General features: G+C 41.3%; 2 protein-coding genes across 6 annotated transcripts; both read left to right on the top strand.

The window, feature by feature from the left end:
- The first annotated feature begins 329 nt into the window (after positions 1-329).
- Positions 330-7,911, top strand: fid (fire dancer). Of its 3 annotated transcripts, none has more exons than XM_066401116.1 (15): positions 330-677; positions 2,715-2,906; positions 2,966-3,069; positions 3,134-3,474; positions 3,525-3,767; positions 3,822-4,037; positions 4,094-4,306; positions 4,612-5,022; positions 5,080-5,377; positions 5,433-5,813; positions 5,867-6,174; positions 6,229-6,400; positions 6,457-6,895; positions 6,950-7,238; positions 7,305-7,911. In XM_066401116.1, exons 2-15 carry the CDS (start codon positions 2,747-2,749, stop codon positions 7,441-7,443), a joined length of 3,714 nt encoding a protein of 1,237 aa, XP_066257213.1. In that variant the 5' UTR covers positions 330-677; positions 2,715-2,746; the 3' UTR covers positions 7,444-7,911. The 3 variants fall into 3 exon arrangements, with proteins under 3 accessions (XP_066257213.1, XP_066257212.1, XP_066257211.1); XM_066401115.1 differs by having other exon boundaries at positions 5,083-5,377; positions 5,864-6,174; XM_066401114.1 differs by having other exon boundaries at positions 331-677; positions 5,864-6,174.
- A 1,286-nt stretch (positions 7,912-9,197) lies between these two features.
- Positions 9,198-16,980, top strand: LOC136416110 (uncharacterized). 3 transcript variants are annotated; one of them, XM_066401125.1, is made up of 4 exons: positions 9,198-9,329; positions 10,671-10,833; positions 12,878-12,969; positions 15,150-16,976. In XM_066401125.1, the coding sequence occupies exons 3-4, from the start codon at positions 12,887-12,889 to the stop codon at positions 16,837-16,839; spliced, it is 1,773 nt and encodes a 590-aa protein (XP_066257222.1). In that variant the 5' UTR covers positions 9,198-9,329; positions 10,671-10,833; positions 12,878-12,886; the 3' UTR covers positions 16,840-16,976. The 3 variants fall into 3 exon arrangements, with proteins under 3 accessions (XP_066257222.1, XP_066257223.1, XP_066257224.1); XM_066401126.1 differs by having other exon boundaries at positions 9,199-9,337; XM_066401127.1 differs by lacking the exon at positions 9,198-9,329 and having other exon boundaries at positions 10,776-10,833; positions 15,150-16,980.
- The last annotated feature ends 513 nt before the right edge of the window (positions 16,981-17,493 follow it).

A 17,493-nucleotide genomic window follows, 5' to 3' on the forward strand; every position in this document is an offset into this window, starting at 1 on the left:
AGATAAACTAGGAAGGATATACTAAGAGTGCTACATATTAAGTAGTGCTGTTTCTAATAATTGTTGCGCTCTTTTTAGTTTCGCTAAACTAAAAATTAATGAGGTTCGTTAACTGTTAAGTTCCCTCCAGCACAATTTAAAAACCGATGTTAGCGCAGATAACCGAAGTAAGAATCTCAAAAACCCTGAAAGGGAGAGATCTACAATACTTCAACAAAACACAATTATCTCAATGACTAAGTTGATGAATAATTTTCGCCTACATTATCTAATCCCACTCTTCCTCCTTCGCCCAATTCAAGCCGAAGCTGCTGAATCGCGAGATGAAAACCATTAGTTATACGGTCCTCGTCAATGGCTAAAAATATGCCACCCCCTCTACAGTGGGCCCAAAATTCCAATTCACCCAGTTTCCCGTGCTGCCGCGACGCTACCGACGACGCGTCCTGGCGACGCCGCGGCGCATGCCGATGACGTCAATACGCCTCCACATTCAGTCTGGCCGTAGGAATGATTAGGGGATGTTGCGCCCCCTTTACAAACACCCCATGTCTCGACTTTCGGAAACTATGTCCACACACGCTCAAATCGTACGTCCGGGTCGCCTTTGAGTACTGTTCGTAGTGAAACACCCCCCCGTTGGTTCGTGGCTTTGGTTCCTTCCCGGATTCAAGACGGTAAGTCCTGGATAACCCACACCTAATAGTGCGTTTTTGTCCGTCCTCACCCGACCTCTCTGCGCCTCCTTTCGAATTTTCAGCCTCCAAAATTTCGTTATATTTCAGTACAGTCTTGAGAGGTTTTTCAAAAACAAACGTCAGTTTTTTTCCCACCGTCAATTGTTTTCACTCATATAACATTACGTAATGTCAAAAAAAAATCTACGTCACAAGGTCGCTGGTGCTATAATGACGTCAAAATTCGAAGAATGTATCAATAATATTTATTCTTGCAACTAATGACACGTTTCCCCCGTTTCACTTATGAAACTTTTATGACTGTTTGTGCGCACAATTCCGTGTACTACGAGACGCTGTTGTTTAGACTCTGCAGGTCGTAGAGTACGGGGAAACGCTACTTATCTGCAACCCCGAAAGGGACTCAAGTTGTTCCCCCTCGAGAGCAGGCAATATAATTTACAAGTCTAGTGCATTCAATTTAGGGTCTGTATAGATTCCATATCAGATCATTGGACTGAAAAATAGCATTCAATTCTTTCAGATTTTGAGTGCCAACACCTCAGAAACCCATGGAGCATTTTTTTTTTTGAATATCTCAAATTAATCGTTTCTCCATAACCACGCTGAAAACGAATCGTAATATCTTGTCGCAGGATCGCTTGATAACTGTTTCCGCGATATAAAATGGACCTGAGGAGGGTATTTCCGGGCTTCACAGACCTCAATTGAAGCCACTGCATGCTCCATATTAGTCGATCAGAGCGGAAATGGACCTCTGGTAAAATTAAAAACCTTCGTAAAGTCTTCCAAAACGTAATTTTGTATTCTTGACATATTGGTGATCGTGATTTCCATGGAGACGCATATTTGAAATCTTACACATACCGCATCACGTGTTCTGTCCTCAGAAATTTTCTTCTGAGCTCTCAAAATCCCTAAAAAGGACATATCGAAAAGCTCCTTCACTGACCTTACGTTTACGCATTAAATTACGATTAAATTCGCCGATATCAACTCAACACATTCACGATTTGCACAAACACGCGGTTATCAGACGACATAATTTGCTAATACTTGTATAAAAATGTTGGGGAAAGTGTCGCTAACACGCGTAATAAAACATAATGGCCAATCAACACGATTCTTATCACAGATTGTGCTCAACACGCCAAGAAAATGTTTGTTTTTAAGCTTATTTCTTGTTCTGGCAAATCGATAGTGTTTATGCGGATTTGTTTGGAACAGACACTACTCTGGTTCATCGAACTGGGCTTGATCGATTCTAAAATTGGGCCGGAATTTCATTTTCGTTGTAAATGAAATTGCACCGGCAATAATAATATCATCATCGGAGAGGGATTTTCTGACCCAGTTCCGGCAAAAATGCTCATCTCACACTAGAAGGGAACTTTTGTAAAATTCTTAAAATAGAGCGGTGTATAGATTAAAAGGCTTTTGTGAATGGATTAGGTGAGTGAAAGAAGAGAAAGAGATGCCGGGAATAGGGGCGATCGATAGCTTTTACCACACGTTTCTAAGTAATGAATTAATCACTGCTTTCTTTCAACGCTTCTTAAACATTAATATTTCTCCAGCGTCTCAGTAAAACTTTTATGTCCAAAAATCAAATATAAAGCGGGCAAAAAGTTTTATATGTTCCACGTAAACGCCATACTTTGTGTGTAACAGATTGAGAGATATCGATTCGCAAAGCCGAAAGAGAAAAGCATTTTTGCATTAAACTCTTCTAGAAAATACGTCTTTCCTCCTACAAATCTTGAGGTATTTACTTAAAATCGTTCTCAATCTCCAATCCCTGATGCCTCTCGCCTAAATTAGCTCAGTGACGAATAAATTTTCTTGACAATTGGTGAATGTAGAAGAATTGAAGAGACGATCTATAGTACATTTCTCTCGGAATTTCATCGTAAGCGCGCCTTACTGCAACGCGCTTCTAACTAATTCTCTCCTAGTCACTTTATAAGGCCTTTTTAGTCTATAAATAATGTTTTTCCAAATAATAAACTTTTCCAGACATTAATCTGCAGAGCAGCCAAGGGTCGGAGATGGCTGCGAACGAGCGAATTTCTCGCAGCTTCGCCTTGGAACAAACTTACGTCCATGAGGTGTACGAACAGTACTACGACAATCCGCACAGCAAGCCTTGGCCCAAAGTTCAAGAGTTTTTGGAGAAGCTGGAACCTGGAGCTCTAGTGTGTGATGTTGGTTCGTAGCCTCAGGAAAATAATATATCGAGAGATATGCTCAGTGGGGATTTGTTTTAGGCTGTGGCAATGGGAAATATTTGAAAGTAAATAAGTCAATTTATAATCTAGGAGGGGAGAAATCAATTAGACTGAGTGATTTAGCTAGGCAAAACCAAAACGAAGTGAGTATTATTACATAGAGAGAGAGATCTGGGAAAGGATTTTTAAAACGATTTTCCATAATAGGTAATTAGATTAGATAATTTGGCACTGCCATTCAGAGACAACAGTTTCGACACAGTACTATCCCTATCGGTGATCCACCATTTCGCCACCACCGACCGAAGGGTGAGCGCCCTAAGGGAGATGACCCGAATCCTGCGAGTGGGAGGTAGGATGATTATCACGGTGTGGGCAATGGAGCAGGACCATCGAAAGTTTGAGTCGCAGGACGTTCTAGTGCCATGGCGAAGACCCAAACTGAGAAGCGCCTGCGATATTTCTTCTTCCACAAACTCTGAAGACGATATTCTTCATCCTTATCATTCTTATAGTCAAGAGGATTCCGAATCTAACAAATCTTTTAAGTCTGTCTTCATTTGTTAACATATTTCAAGTACTAAAAAGCATTTTTTAGGTTTAGAAATACATTCAAAAGAAGATCGAGAACGAACAAGCAACGAGCAATGGACCCTTACCGTAAAACCTCCTCCGGCAGCTCCTCTCTCTCCTCCCCTAGTGAAACTTGCTACGGTTTCGTTCGAAGGGCCTTACAGAAAATCGCTGGAGGTGGGAGAAGAGTTGTAGCTAATTCTTGGTTTCTGGACAACTGGATAGCTTGCATGCACAAACAGCAGCCCCTCCACAAGCGCTACCGAAGGTACAAAAATCCACCTTTCCACAACCCCTGCATCAAAATAATATCTTAATACAGGTACGACCCAGACGGGTGCGAGTACTGTGAATGTTCCGGCTGTGATAATGTAGAAGATCAGCCCATTGAGCTCCTCAGGATAGATGATGAGGAGCCTAAGCAGATCTCCAGAAGGCAGACATGCCCAGTGTCTCAGATGAGTGCTGATATTGATGCGTTTAAGTCAAAGAGCATGAATAACATAAGAAGCAGCGCCCCGGAGAGCAATAATAATCGGTAAATACGATTGTGGTTTGGGAATGGGTTTTTTTGATAAGTCGAGTGGGTTTTAGGTGTAAATTATCTAAGAAGCAGCAGGACAGTCAGGGTAAAGATACTTCCGAAAAACCTCCGATTTTGCTAAGCAAAAACACGCTGAAGAAGCCGAAATTGGTTAAGCAAAAAAAGTCACTGTGCGATGAAGATGCGGAAGAGGCTTTAGATCAGCCCACAGACATGAAGGATTTAGTTAGGGCTCTGCCCGATTTTAAGTCCTCCTTGTCAAGGTAATATTTATGGTATATTCATTTTTGCAACTTTACCAGCATTGCATTCCCATCAAAATTCAAATCATTTATGTCTCAGTATTCTGTCAGTTTTTTTGATATTTAACCGAATTATTGTCATTTCTTGACAATGGCGAATGTAATTTGTGAGTAAATTAAGCACCTGAAAATGTCATTTTGAGCACTTTTTGAGGCTTTGAGTTTCACTAACTATAAAGAAAACGTTGACTCAATATTTTCATTGATTAGTAGCATTTTTATGTGATTTAATGACGTTGAAAACATTCATAATTCTCACTTTTTAGGTACGACAGGGGCGGTGTGTTGAAACAGCGTTCGCTAAACGAGGAAATCTTGTCAACCGACAGACTGAGAGAGAAAGAAAGACTTAAGAAAAATATACAAAAACAGACCTCCCTAAATGAGGACCTAATTTACAAGAGGACAAATACTTTTGAGTCTATAAGAGAGTCGTTTTTTGCCGTAGCCTCCTCTAAGGGCTTTCAGCTGTTCAAGAACGGGCTAACTAATAGGATTAAGAACTCCACGACAATGGAGAAAGTCACTAACGCCTCCTTAAAAAATGGATTCGTGAAGATATTCCAGACTTGGAAAGGTGGAGAACTAAAATCGCCAACGAGCAGAGACAACGAAGGAATCAAATTATTTATCCCTACCTGCCAAGTTTCAGAACAAGTTGAAAGAACCACTGAAAGGTGCCGATTTACATGGTGACGTAATTAAAGCCCTCCTATGGTTTTTAATTATTACAGAAGACACTCAAAGGAAGACGGCTCAGATTCCTCAAAGGACAGCAGCCTGCAGTCGGACACCAGTGTAGACTCAGAAGACTCCTTCGCTTCGGTAATTTTTGTGCCTAAATCGGACCCCATGTCCCCGATAGGGGGACCGAGCTTTTCTGCAGGACCCACATCACCGCTTCTCAAAGGAGGCTGCCACTCGGCCCCCCAATCCCCGAGGATAAAGCAATCAAGCTGCCCCACCAGCCCTAGGGTCAAACAAATCCCCAATGGGATGCATCCATTAACAAAGCAATTGAGTTCTCCAAAAGTGAGTTCAGGAGCTCCTCATTTGGTTGAGGTCGAATAACCTTCTGATCTTCCAGCCTTCTACTGAGCTACTTTCCACGGCCGCAGCCTTTTTTCCTTGTGATAACGATAGATTAAAACCCGCCAAACTCCTGCCAATGCAGCCAACAATCAAACGGGAAAACATTAAAATTTTAGCTCAGAAATACTCAGTTGCGCCCATACCTCAATTCAGGCGGACTACCCTCAACACACCCTGCAGTCACAATGCGGAATCGATCTCTGTGCCAATCACGAAGGTCACGAGTCCGGACCAATCTCCCCCTGATAGTTCTGAGGCTTCGAGAGCGGAAAAACTGAGAACGATCCGGGAAATGTTGGCTCAGAAGCCTGAGTTTGGAGTTAAGTCCAAGGCGCGCTGTCCCATTGTGAGGAAGATTTCTGATCCTGCAAATAAGGTGAGAGGAGTGGGGGGTCTTATTAATCTCAAAATCAATTTTGTCTGCAGGAGCAAAGCTTGGTGAAGTCCATCCCCAAGTTAATGAAACTGGAGATATTTAATCCGGTGGAAGACGATGATAGTGATAATAGTTGCGTGTCTTCTCCTGATTCGGTGGAGAGCGTCAAGACTACTGTCCAGAACTTAGGAAATGGAGGAGAAAAATTCCACTTCCCCGATGCAGCTGCCAATCAAAAAGCTCTTTTGGAAGCTGCAGCCAATGTTGCTACAAGCCTGGATGAAGCCGTGGAGAAGGTGATTAACTCAAAACCCAAGAAAAAGCTGCCTTCAGTAGACGTTTTCTCAATTCTACACAAAAGGTGATGCTTCATTGATTTCATTAATTTGCACCTCGTTAAAACCATAAATCTTAGGTTTTCCTCCTCAGACGTGACCCCCCTCCTGGATGAAGATGAGGAGCTCAATGATGGGGAATCTAGGAGATCCAGTAGCACCTGGAATGAAGAGTGCCAGAAGCACTTGACCGCATTTGCAGATAAGCTCAGTGAGAAGCTCATGAAGGAGTTGGATGAGTATCAAATCACGGTAGTTCTCAAGCCTTTATAGTAAATATTTTCTATGTCTGTCCTTATTCTTCTCAGATGGACAACATCGACGATCCCTACATTCATCGCCTCAGTGAAGAACTGCACGATTTGTCGATTCTTAGCGAGGAGATCAAGAAGCAAAATGAATACCTTACGCGTCTTTCCCACAAAAAGAATAATTGTGATTTCGTGGCGTGTTCACCGAATCGGACGAAAAATCACCAAAATACTCGATTGATCAATGAAGTGCTGCCTTGTGTGAATAATACTAGTGTAAAAAGGTTTAGTGTGAATTGTAATGTGCCCAAATTAGAGGAGGGTTTTAATGGTAAAAAGCTGGAAAGTTATCCTTTCTGTTGCACTGACGGGGAGCAAAGCGAGCGGAATGGGGATAGCTTGGAGATTGGGGACGGAAATAGGAGGACCGAGGAGAGTCGCTCTTTAATGGGAAAGGAAAGCTCTTCCTCAGAATCCTTCGATTCAAGTGAAAAAGGTATTGAAAGAAAAGTTTCTTGACAATATGGAGAATGGTCGATCTTCCTTATAGGAAGTAGCAGCAATTCCCTGTTATCCAGCGGTGCTACATCCATCAATTTCGGAGGCCAATCCATCGCTTCTTCGGTGACGGACCTCACTGGGGAATCGAGGGACGGCTGCAGCAATGGAGGCAGCACTGCCTCCCTAGTCTCCATCGAATCCAAGGAAAAAAACAAATTGGATAATCTGGACACTTTATCCCCTGGTCATATGAAGAGAAGGGATCCCTCAGGCTTGAGTGATATTTCTGCAGATTCCTGGCCTCCCGACGAGATCGGAGGAGATATTACTTATCATAGGTATGAAAGCAAAGGTGATTTGTGGGTCTTATTGAGAAGTATCGTGGATTTTTCTCTATTATATAGATATTACCACGTGTTCCGGCAAGGTGAGCTAGAAAAACTAATAGAAAAATACGTGGATGATTTGCACGTGGTGTCGTCCACGTATGAGCATGCCAGCTGGTGTATCATCGCCGAAAAGGTTCAAATTTGGACCATCTGACCGTCGAGTCATCTTTATAGCTTTAAAATTGGCCTAAATGTTCGGCCATTCTTTCGCACAATGTATCATATTTCTAGTATAGATCTTGTATGCCTTTGAACGCCCCAAATGCCTGATAAGAAAGGACCATTTACCCCCCATTATAGTTTTGAGTTGATTCTCTACGCTGTCTACCTCAGAACCATGTTTCGTTGGGACCTTTATATGCCAAAATCAGACACTTAATGACTGTATTGCAAAGGGATGAAGGCCCTTTCTTAGCCGGATTTGGCGCATGTAGATACTTTAGGGTACTTTACTGTACATATTTGTAGCGTTAGTTTCACGAGTCTTGGTTTGTCGCATCTTAGAGTTGATACTAATAATAATAGATAATAATACGAGCAAAAGAACGTTTACGTATGTTTTCAAAAATGAAATCTTTCATGTTACTAATTGGCGAGTTTTAAATAAATGCGTTATCCTTTATGAGAAGCATGTTTGCCTTTGATTTAATTTATACTCGTTCGAATGCAGGAAAGGTGAAAGTACACAAAAATCAACGCCCGGATTCCAGTGAATAGCTAATAATTATGTAGATGGATTCTGGTCAGGGAGGAATTCGAAAGTGCTGGTCATTGTATGGTCTAATAAAGTGAGTGTCAGCATTAATAAAAAGTCTGTTTTTCTTTAGAGTTTTTCCGGGTTTTTAATTTCTGTGCAGATTCTGCATTATATGGACTGTTACGTTCTCAGCCCTACTCCTACAAATAGAAAATGTATTATCGGCACAAACTCATACAATTTTCTTGACAATGGCGAATAAACACTTTCAGTGGTTCCCTCTAAGGGTCATTACTTGAGCTACTTAGCGGGAAATTCCGAGGATTTCCCAAGTGTCAATCTAAGCGCCATCTACCGGAATGCGCCCCTTATTGAAATCCCTCGAATTCATTTTTGGGTCATTCAATTGTTTTTGAGGGTCTTTAACTGCTTTAGCATGATTAAATGTATCATTTACTATCTAATCAATAATTCCAGAATAATAATTAGCCGATTTAAGTGCTCAAATGGTGTAAAAAGAGCTAACTGTAACGTTAATACTCTACAGTTTCCAGTGCTATTCAGAACTTTCATCTCCCGTAAATGCATATCCTTGCCATCGGCAATTTCCTTTTTAAGACATCAATTCAGTTTTTAATTGTCGATTTGCTATTCTAGCCCAGTCAGAGAGTAAAAGCACGACATGCTGCACTTGAAATATCAATTAATGCTTAATTGCCTTTATGTGGCTCACAGGCGAAAGTATCCTTTCATACAAAAATGATCGATTCTAAGGTCTACAACACATACTTCAGTAGCTCAGCATTTTTTCTTCGCATTATCTACTGGACTATACCGACGTCATACGATCAAACTCGGCCACCTCCCAGACAGAAATGAGTACGTCTGATGGTGTTGTGATGTAGTCTGCTTTCAAAATGTGACCGTGACCACCAAGCTAAGAAACCTTCGAATCTATCACATTCAAAACCCCATGAGAAGAACAAGCGCGCTTCGCGGAGCTTGTATCCAAATACCGGCTGCTCTTAGTCGTTTTTAAGCATACAATCAAGTTTTAACAAAACACACGCTTTCGTCGCTCTTGGTCAATTAAAGATCCAGCAGGGACGATGATGATGACCGTAATCGTGATTAGCTTATGGTTTTTTTGATAGTAATTGCGGCTGTTTGAGAGTGAAGTGAGTTTTTAACTATAGTTCAGTGATAAAAAAAAACGGAAAAGCTGCAAATAGTGAGGACATTATTGGGTAGTACAGAAGGGCCTAGATCTACCTACTGAACGTATGATATGATGAGGATTTTTCATGAACTTAAAAGATGTACTTCTGTTAATAAGGAATGAGGTATGCAAGTAGACATAGAACGCATTAGATCTAGAAAAAAACTAATTTTTATATTGTACAAATCCGTGTTTATTCGTGTCAACGATGAATTTTAATGTTACTCAGATATTTACAGACCTACAAAATTTCTCTCCGAAAATATTTAGTCATCTTTGAGAAAGTAAATCTTGCTCGTTCGTTTAAATTAAAAAACAATTTGTGCGAAGTTTTCTGCCCGAACCTTGAACCAAATTACGGCTGTTTAAAACTTCTAAAATCAGCACATGGGTGAAACAGAGCGATTTGTTCAAATAGCAGAAATACCTGAGCATATCTCAAGATGGTACAGATGCATGCAATTTAGCAGTTTACGGACCAAGATTAGGGTCAATTAGCAATCAAACAGGTGACTTTAAGAAGCGTTTGTCTCAGGGCAGCATTCTTTAATAATGACAGTCGTTTATGTTGAGCAGATCACTCTCATTAAAATCTTATTAAAATCTTGATAAACCCCAAAGCAACTGCCAACTTTCTATCTAAGAAATTTCGTTTTACATCTCCTATTTCTTAAATCGCAACACCAAATTCTAGTGTCAAAACACAATACATACATTGTGGTCTAGTTTAAAATTATTCATTGTATGTAAATTGCAGCTTGAAACCAAAGTTGGACAGGATTTGTGAAATAATTCCTTCACCATTTGTCCAGAAGAAATCGTAAAATGTTTTACGAATCAAAAGAATTGTTTCTTGGTCATAACGTGCTGCCTAGGTAATAATGAATATGCATTTATCTGCATCAAAATCGTGAATTTTGCGGCAATAGTAATGTGCTAATTGTCGAAGTCCCTGCGGCATAGTTATGACAAATAAATTACACACACAGATACGAATAATTTCAATTCACCATTCTGGCCAGAAAAAATATAATAAGTTACGTTTTATTAATTATTTTGGGTTACAAAAATGCTTTTAGTTATTTATGATAAAATTTAATATTTCAATAACATAAAGTCACCATTAATGATATTGTAAATGAATACTAATTAACATCAAATAAAAAATGAAAAGCAATATACGTCAATTCTACTGCAGGATTCCTATAACGAAGAAGAGGAATCCCCGTTATGCTACAGCTAATTAAGAAGCAGTTTAATAGGTACCGTTTTTTCTTATGTGTCTTCAACCATTTATAAAACAAAAAATAACATTACCGATGCATCTTAGGGGACGTTTAGGAGGTGTTCAAAGGAGCTCTGTATAGGACGAAACTCTTTGAATACTTGAAAAAGCTCGGTTAATGGGTCATGTAGGTCCGTAAAACGAGGTACCTATCGCAACCTGAACGTTTGTATGTTCCAGGTGGCGTCAGCTGATATGGGTACCGCTACGTCGAGAGCTTCAACCTGCAGCAGGGGCCTTCCAGCAGTACCGAATACATTAGTGATTCTTCCGTGCCCGAATACTGTGTGGTGCGCGACAACTGATCGAAAAACATACGGACCAATTGGCGAACGTAAAAAAGGTAAGACTTTTTGTATGTTATTGCACTTTGCATGGTCGATTTGGTTGTTGAACTCGCAGATATATTGTATGCAAATTTGTCGGTACAGAGGTTCAAGTCAGGACACGTGAAAATTTAAGCATTTTTTAAATTCAATTTGTCTTTTCTCGGACATTCACCGTGAAAGTACGCGCCCAGTTTAGTAAGGGTTTAAGCGTGTCATGAGCCACGGTTGAAAATTCTCAGGAATGCATGGTCAATATTCGTAATAATAGTTCAGGATTAGACGATTTCCAGTTTGTACGTACACTGAAGCTAAGCACGAGCCAAACGTGATATAACTAACGGAAATGAGGTCCTTAGACGGATTTAGGCACCTCGTTTTCGTAAGGAAATGGCCACTAAATGTCCTTCAGATTATTATCGACTTCGTGCAAATGGTAAATAAGTTTAGCTTCAGTATCGTCACTCTCTTTAATAAGGCGATAGTGAGAAAATTCCTTTTCGTTACACTCTCGGTAGCTATTAGAACCTACATGCTAACTATGATTATGGGGACGACAATTTCATGTTGGGTTTTAGTTGTTATGTCATGAGGCAGAATCTCTATAAATCTCCTTCCTCTGCGAACCTCTAGAGATCCTCTAGAAACATTCTTAATGTAAATGAGACGGGTGTAACCGTAAAAAGTTGAATTCAAGGTGCGCCGTTACTGCAGGAAATAAACCGCGACCTTTGACATGGAATTACTGCCGCAGAAGGTTTTTTTAGTTCCCAGATGGCAATACGGATTACTGTGTAAGCCGAGAAAAGGCCTGGAGAACTCCGAATTAAGTCTTCATTGTTCTTTCTCCAAATTTAGATGCGCCTGGTTTGAATACGGCGGCGAAAATTAAATCATTACTGTTTTCTTGTTTATATGGTTGCCTATGAGGGTCTTTTTTACACAGCACTTCAGGCTATAAATGATTCAGACAACAGCCGTTTTATTAAATTTTATATCCTTTATGAAATGTCTTAACAATTATTCTAAAATGGAGTTTTGTTTAAACTTTTGGGGCATTTAATCAGGTCGTAAAACCCTGAAACTTCGGACGATCATCCCTTAAAGAGCGCCCCCGTGTGGTTCTTCGCTCAAAGACACAAGAGGTGACGTCAACAGGGTTAAACAATTTTACACAGTGAGGGCAAATCTCGATTTCGCGGGTCAATATGAACGATCACATGAAAGAGTGCGGGAATAAAAATTGTGGTTTGACTCACTGCAAAAAGTTCAATTTGTCTGCATACTCTGCCCTTGAAACTACGGATGAATGACCATCAAAAAAGCACCTTTATTAATAATATATTGATATTATATATTATTAGTACATATAATTATTATTTTTACGCCATTTTTCCTCTATTGCCAGACTGTTATGTGACACTATTCACATACTCGTGCATAACAGTCATCCACGGATCGCACAATGGAAGCTTCGATAACAGCCATGAGAATACAAGAAGTACATCCGCAATTGCCAAAGGATGTTTGTGGAAATTTCTGGTTTTAAATCGCACTTTCTGGTCTAACAAGATGATGTATACGGGAATGGTAATAGTGATGTCGTTCGCATTGACACTGAGGAATGTAGAACGTGTAATTTTAAAGTCAAAACGCAAAAATACCGTTGGCGGAGTACACGTTCAGCTAAGCATATTTAGCAGCAGGGTTGTTGGAATGATTCCACGATAAAACGTTTGAGTAGAATCGTATTCATGTCAGACATCAATCAGGCGATTATTAAATTTTTATGGTTGGCAGAAATCGAACACGAGCCTTCCATGACGCCATACGGTATGTTGAGGGAATTCGATACCGTTAACAAATTAAAGAAATGCCAGGAAGGATGATATAAATAATTATATGCCTTTCAAATATGTGTTTCACATAGGTTTGTAGGCCAAAACGTTTGATACTTGAATCTGATTATGACTAAACTCTGTATTTACATCGCCAAATTGAACAACAACCAATTACTTCTTGTAATACCCACTAAACTAATGCTTTCTCTATCTTTTTCAGGTGGCAATAATGCGGGGCCTAAGAACTTTAAGTGTGCTCTCAGTGACTTTGTCAATAGTGTGTGGTATGACCTTAGAAACAAACTCTACCAGGTACCTAGAAGCCCTTAGAATAGATAACGCGCATTCCAAAAACGTTGTAAATAGCACTTTTAGCAATAATTATAATTTAAATGTAACTAAACATTACGTGGTAAGTGGCACAAATACCTCATCATTAACTCCTCGCTCTAGTCCCGCACCCGTTGAGGGTAGCGCCACGGTCCAAGTCAGGAAAATTTCCAGGCCCAAGACTCCACCAAACCTTCGAACTACCCAAAAATCTAAATCAGTCACCCGAAAACCTCAAAAGCAAAAATTCAAGCTCTCAACTCTAGCCCCTCTGACCATCCATCTAACCAAACCCACCCCTAAAACGCCCCACTCAGGCTCGACTCTCAAATCCTACCCTGGCACCAGCACTACCGCGAGATCCACCACCACGTTGAAAACCAAACCTAAACCCACGCTAAAAAAGATCCTCATTAAGTGGAAGGATGAGACTGCCGATCTCAAGCAAGATTGGTATGAAGAGGGGGTGCCCTACCCTAATCCCAATCCTGAGGTCACCTCAAGCTCCCCCCCCTTTTCCATCAGCGAAGACTCCCAGATCCAGCCATCAAGCACTGAAGACAATTCCATTGATGCAATTGAGATCCTCTCGAACTCCCCTTCTGAGCCTCTGCAAGGGGTTCCCTCGATTCTCCCTCAAGACTCAGAAGCAAATTTAGAATCTGTAGTGGTCTCAGCAGATCCTACGAACCCCATCAGCACTTTTAACTTAGACATGCTTCCAGCCGCAGATTCCGTCGGAGACCCATGCCCTACAGTCCATATAGCAAGCGCAGTTTTATCACCTATGCAACGACAAGGCTGTTCTGATTTAAATCTAGTGATGAACACGCACTATCACCAGAATCAGGACACCAGGAATCCCTCTGGGATTAACACATATGATGCGGCAGCTGAGGATGGGATTGTGGATGCTGCTGTAGTCGAAGACCCAGGAATTGCAACTTACGCAGACCCAGGGGTTGAAACCCTCGCAAACCCAGCATCCTCAGTTGCCGCAGGAAGTCCTGGAGGTAGCGGAGGATCGGGGGGCGCTGGAGGCGATGGAGGGGGCCTTCCTGGAGGTTTCCAACTCCCGGATTTAAAAGCCATGTTCCAAGCCATCAGTTTATTGATGAGTGGCCTCGGGTGGCTCTTGCAGAGGCTCATGAATCCCTGGCTTTACATCATCCCCATCATTCTCTTCTTTAAGCTAGGATTCCTAGGCATTATCACCCTCTTCCCTTGGTGGATCCCGCTGGTGTTCCTCTATTTCAGTGTGCGTAGTGACGAACCCAAAAACACTGTAAGCCACGTTAATCACCATCACAAGCCAGTGGTGATTAAACATCAAAACGGGTGGTTTTGGGACCATTACACGAAAAGCTGGAGGGATGTCTATGATCCCCATAAACATAGGAGCGATGATGAGCTAGATGAGGAAGGTTTAGATGAGAGGATTAGGAGTTTTAGGGATGCTTTTGTGAATGAAGAGGATGAAGAGTTGCTTAAGAAGAGGTTTGAGGATAGGTGAGCGAGGAGCAGAATCGTGGCGGAAAAGCGTCTTGTAAGGTCACAATCCTCAATGTTTTAAATGAGGAGGATCTTGATGATATCTGCGGATCTCACTCCCTCTCTCTCTCTTTCTCTCTGTAGGCAGATCATTTTCCGGTTAATATCCTTCAGGACGCTATAAGGGCATGGGGTGGGTAAGAAATTATTTATTGTAAATGTGATGTATAAATTAGATCGTAATTATCCTTAGAATATGTCCATTTTATGTGTTAAAAGTAAGTTACTTAAGCCTGCAAACTGCGAGATTTATTGTTGACTGTTGATCTCACCAGATAGCAGTAAGACTAAATTCACACGTATGGTTGGCAACCAGCAATACATCGTTAGCATATAAGATCATATAACTCAAATTTAAAAAAATCATGAGCTGTATCAAGTGTGCCCAAGGATCTCTCAATTCTGGCCAATTCTTGACTCTATTAGCTCTCAATTTGGGTCTTAAAACGTAATATAATTCGTTCTTAATCATAGATAATTTATAATAAACATTTATGTATTGTTATACTATGGTTTCTCTCTTGACCTATTTAACTCCCATTACCCCCATTCAAACTCCAACGTACCAGCCAAGCACGCATTTCAAACACTAAACTCTGTCTTAATTTCAGATCAGTCCCCCCACCCATCAACATCACCATCGAAAATGTCCCCAGTCCGACCCTGGACTCAAACATATCAACCACAAACGTCCTGGACGTACGAACCCCTCCCCAAGTCCAAAGCCAAATCAAGGAGAAAATCTCCAGTAAATATTCCATTGAAACTTCCCATGCTGGAGTGGCTATACCTATTGAAGATGAGGTGGAGGAGATCACCAAGAAGATGAATTTTTACAAGTTGGAGAGACCCACAACAGCAAATGGGGGTTTGTCCACTTGGATTCTTCTAAGTGGGCAAAGCACCACCAAGAAGCCCATTCTGAAGCCTCTTATAATGAAGGACGAGAAGAGCAGTGAGACTTTGATTCTCAGTGAAAAGCCTGCTTTAAAACCGATATTTAAACGGAGATCAACCACTTTGAGACCGGCCACCACAAGCAGCAAAACCACCACTACAGTCCGGATTAACTCGTTTTCACCATCCTCCCCTACAAAACTCACCAAAATCAAAGCTTCACTGCTGCGCAACATCACCACCACCACCACTACCACTGCCGCCCCCATTATCACAGAACTGACAACCACCTATCAGGCGTCTGGGGCCCTTCCCATTGAGGCCAAAAATGGGGATCTAGACTTGCCCTCCACAAGTGAGAGTACCAAAAAAGCCAAGAAAACCCAGAAGAAAAAAAAGAACAAGACCCGGAGACGCAAGCCGAGCAAATCCAGCAAAGAGGGCAATAACAAGCTCAAAGAGGAGGAAGACTCTCCAGGAACTCAGCTTTACAGCTACCTGCGCAGTGAAATTATTCCAGTCACAGTAGGAGTTAGTCTTGTAGGTCTGCTGGTCACGGCAGGATTGGCAAGTTACTACTTTCAGCCGTTCACAGCTCTAAGACGGAGTGATCCAATAGATCGCAAAGATACAGACGGAGGTTACTACTACCAAGATTCCTCTTACTCTAACGCGATGCCCGAGGAGGAGGCCATAGGGAAGGTCATTGCAGGGATGCCTGATAACGCCTTGCAGGATGGTGGGGTGGCTTACAAGCAGCCCACCTCCAGGAATACCTACCCTCAAAATGTTAGGTACAGACATGTGGATAGGCGGTCGCAGATTTACATGAACCCTTACGGGTCTGTTGAAGACGTTAAACTGCATGATAGGAGCGTTGCTACTACCCCCTATGAAGGGGACTATAAAGGGGTCAACGATAAGTTTGTAGTGGAGGTTACTCCTGCGATGGTACCAGAACACGGGCCTAGAAACATTAAAGGGGAAGAGGGACGGAAGTTTGTTGTGGGAAATATTCCTAAAGAGTTCTTCTCCTCCTCTGGTGCTTCTCCCAGGAACATTAGGGTGAAGAGAGGGGCCTTATTGCCAGACGATTCTGAGAATGAAATTCGAGATGAGGAGGAAGTTGTCATTATGCAAACCACCACGGAGAACGTTGAGGAAACCACCACAGAGCTGATCACCACAGACGAAACCCCCAAAGAGAGCACTCCATACAGTGTGATCAATCCCAGCGAGAGCACCAACACTCTTTTTCAACTTTTCTCGGATTTGTTTAAACTTAAGGTTAAGTTAGGGCTAGAGCTAATCCAGAATATCACAAAGAGCGTATCAACGTACGTTTCAACAGTCCACACGAGGCTTGATCAGCATTATAGGAAAGCCACCAGGTGGAATCAATAGTATCTGCATGCTTAGTCTTAGAATTTAAGTGTAAGTAAGCAGTATTGGTTGGATAGGGCGAGTTTGTGCTTATTCTAGATCATTAATATCCATTGTAGAACTTTATCTGGAGGCTTAGAGTGGAAATTCCCTTAATTAGAAAATTTTATAAATTGGCTCTTAAAATTCTAGCGCATTCATCAAGAATGCTCTTATAATTCCGGCGCATTCGCCAAGAATGCTCTTAGAATTCCGGCGCATTCGCCAAGAATGCTCTTAGAATTCCGGCGGATTCACCAAGAATAGTCGTCAGCAATACGCATTACCAAAATAAGAATATCTCAAGGATGGAAGAAACTATCAGCTTAAGTCTTCCACCAATCGATAGAGGATGAAAATTCGCATCTTCAGATCCATCATCTTAAGCATGCAAGGAAACTGTCTAGATCTAGAATAATCATGAACTATAATTTATGCTTAGGTTAGAATTCTGTGACTGTTTAGAAGGTAAATAACGAATAGGTAATTTACCCAGTGTTACGTTATCATTGCCTGCTAATATCAAAGCTCAAAAATAATTGGCGATGATAATTAAAACGCAAGGAATATTGGGTAAATGATGACGTCTTATCTATTTAAATAAAAGTAAGTTTTAAGACTGTGAGATTTGTTCGA

This window comes from Euwallacea similis, chromosome 22, assembly GCF_039881205.1.
Source record: "Euwallacea similis isolate ESF13 chromosome 22, ESF131.1, whole genome shotgun sequence".
Lineage (NCBI taxonomy): Eukaryota > Metazoa > Arthropoda > Insecta > Coleoptera > Curculionidae > Euwallacea > Euwallacea similis.

Excerpts from the sequence above, each read along its gene's own strand:
- fid (XM_066401114.1), top strand. The coding sequence starts at position 2,747 with ATGGCTGCGAACGAGCGAATTTCTCGCAGCTTCGCCTTGGAACAAACT. Across the intron at positions 3,070-3,133 it reads CTAGGCAAAACCAAAACGAA|GTAATTAGATTAGATAATTT; the intron begins GTGAGTATTATT and ends TTTCCATAATAG. Across the intron at positions 7,239-7,304 it reads GGAGATATTACTTATCATAG|ATATTACCACGTGTTCCGGC; the intron begins GTATGAAAGCAA and ends TCTATTATATAG.
- LOC136416110 (XM_066401125.1), top strand. The coding sequence starts at position 12,887 with ATGCGGGGCCTAAGAACTTTAAGTGTGCTCTCAGTGACTTTGTCAATA. Across the intron at positions 12,970-15,149 it reads TTAGAAACAAACTCTACCAG|ATCAGTCCCCCCACCCATCA; the intron begins GTACCTAGAAGC and ends TCTTAATTTCAG.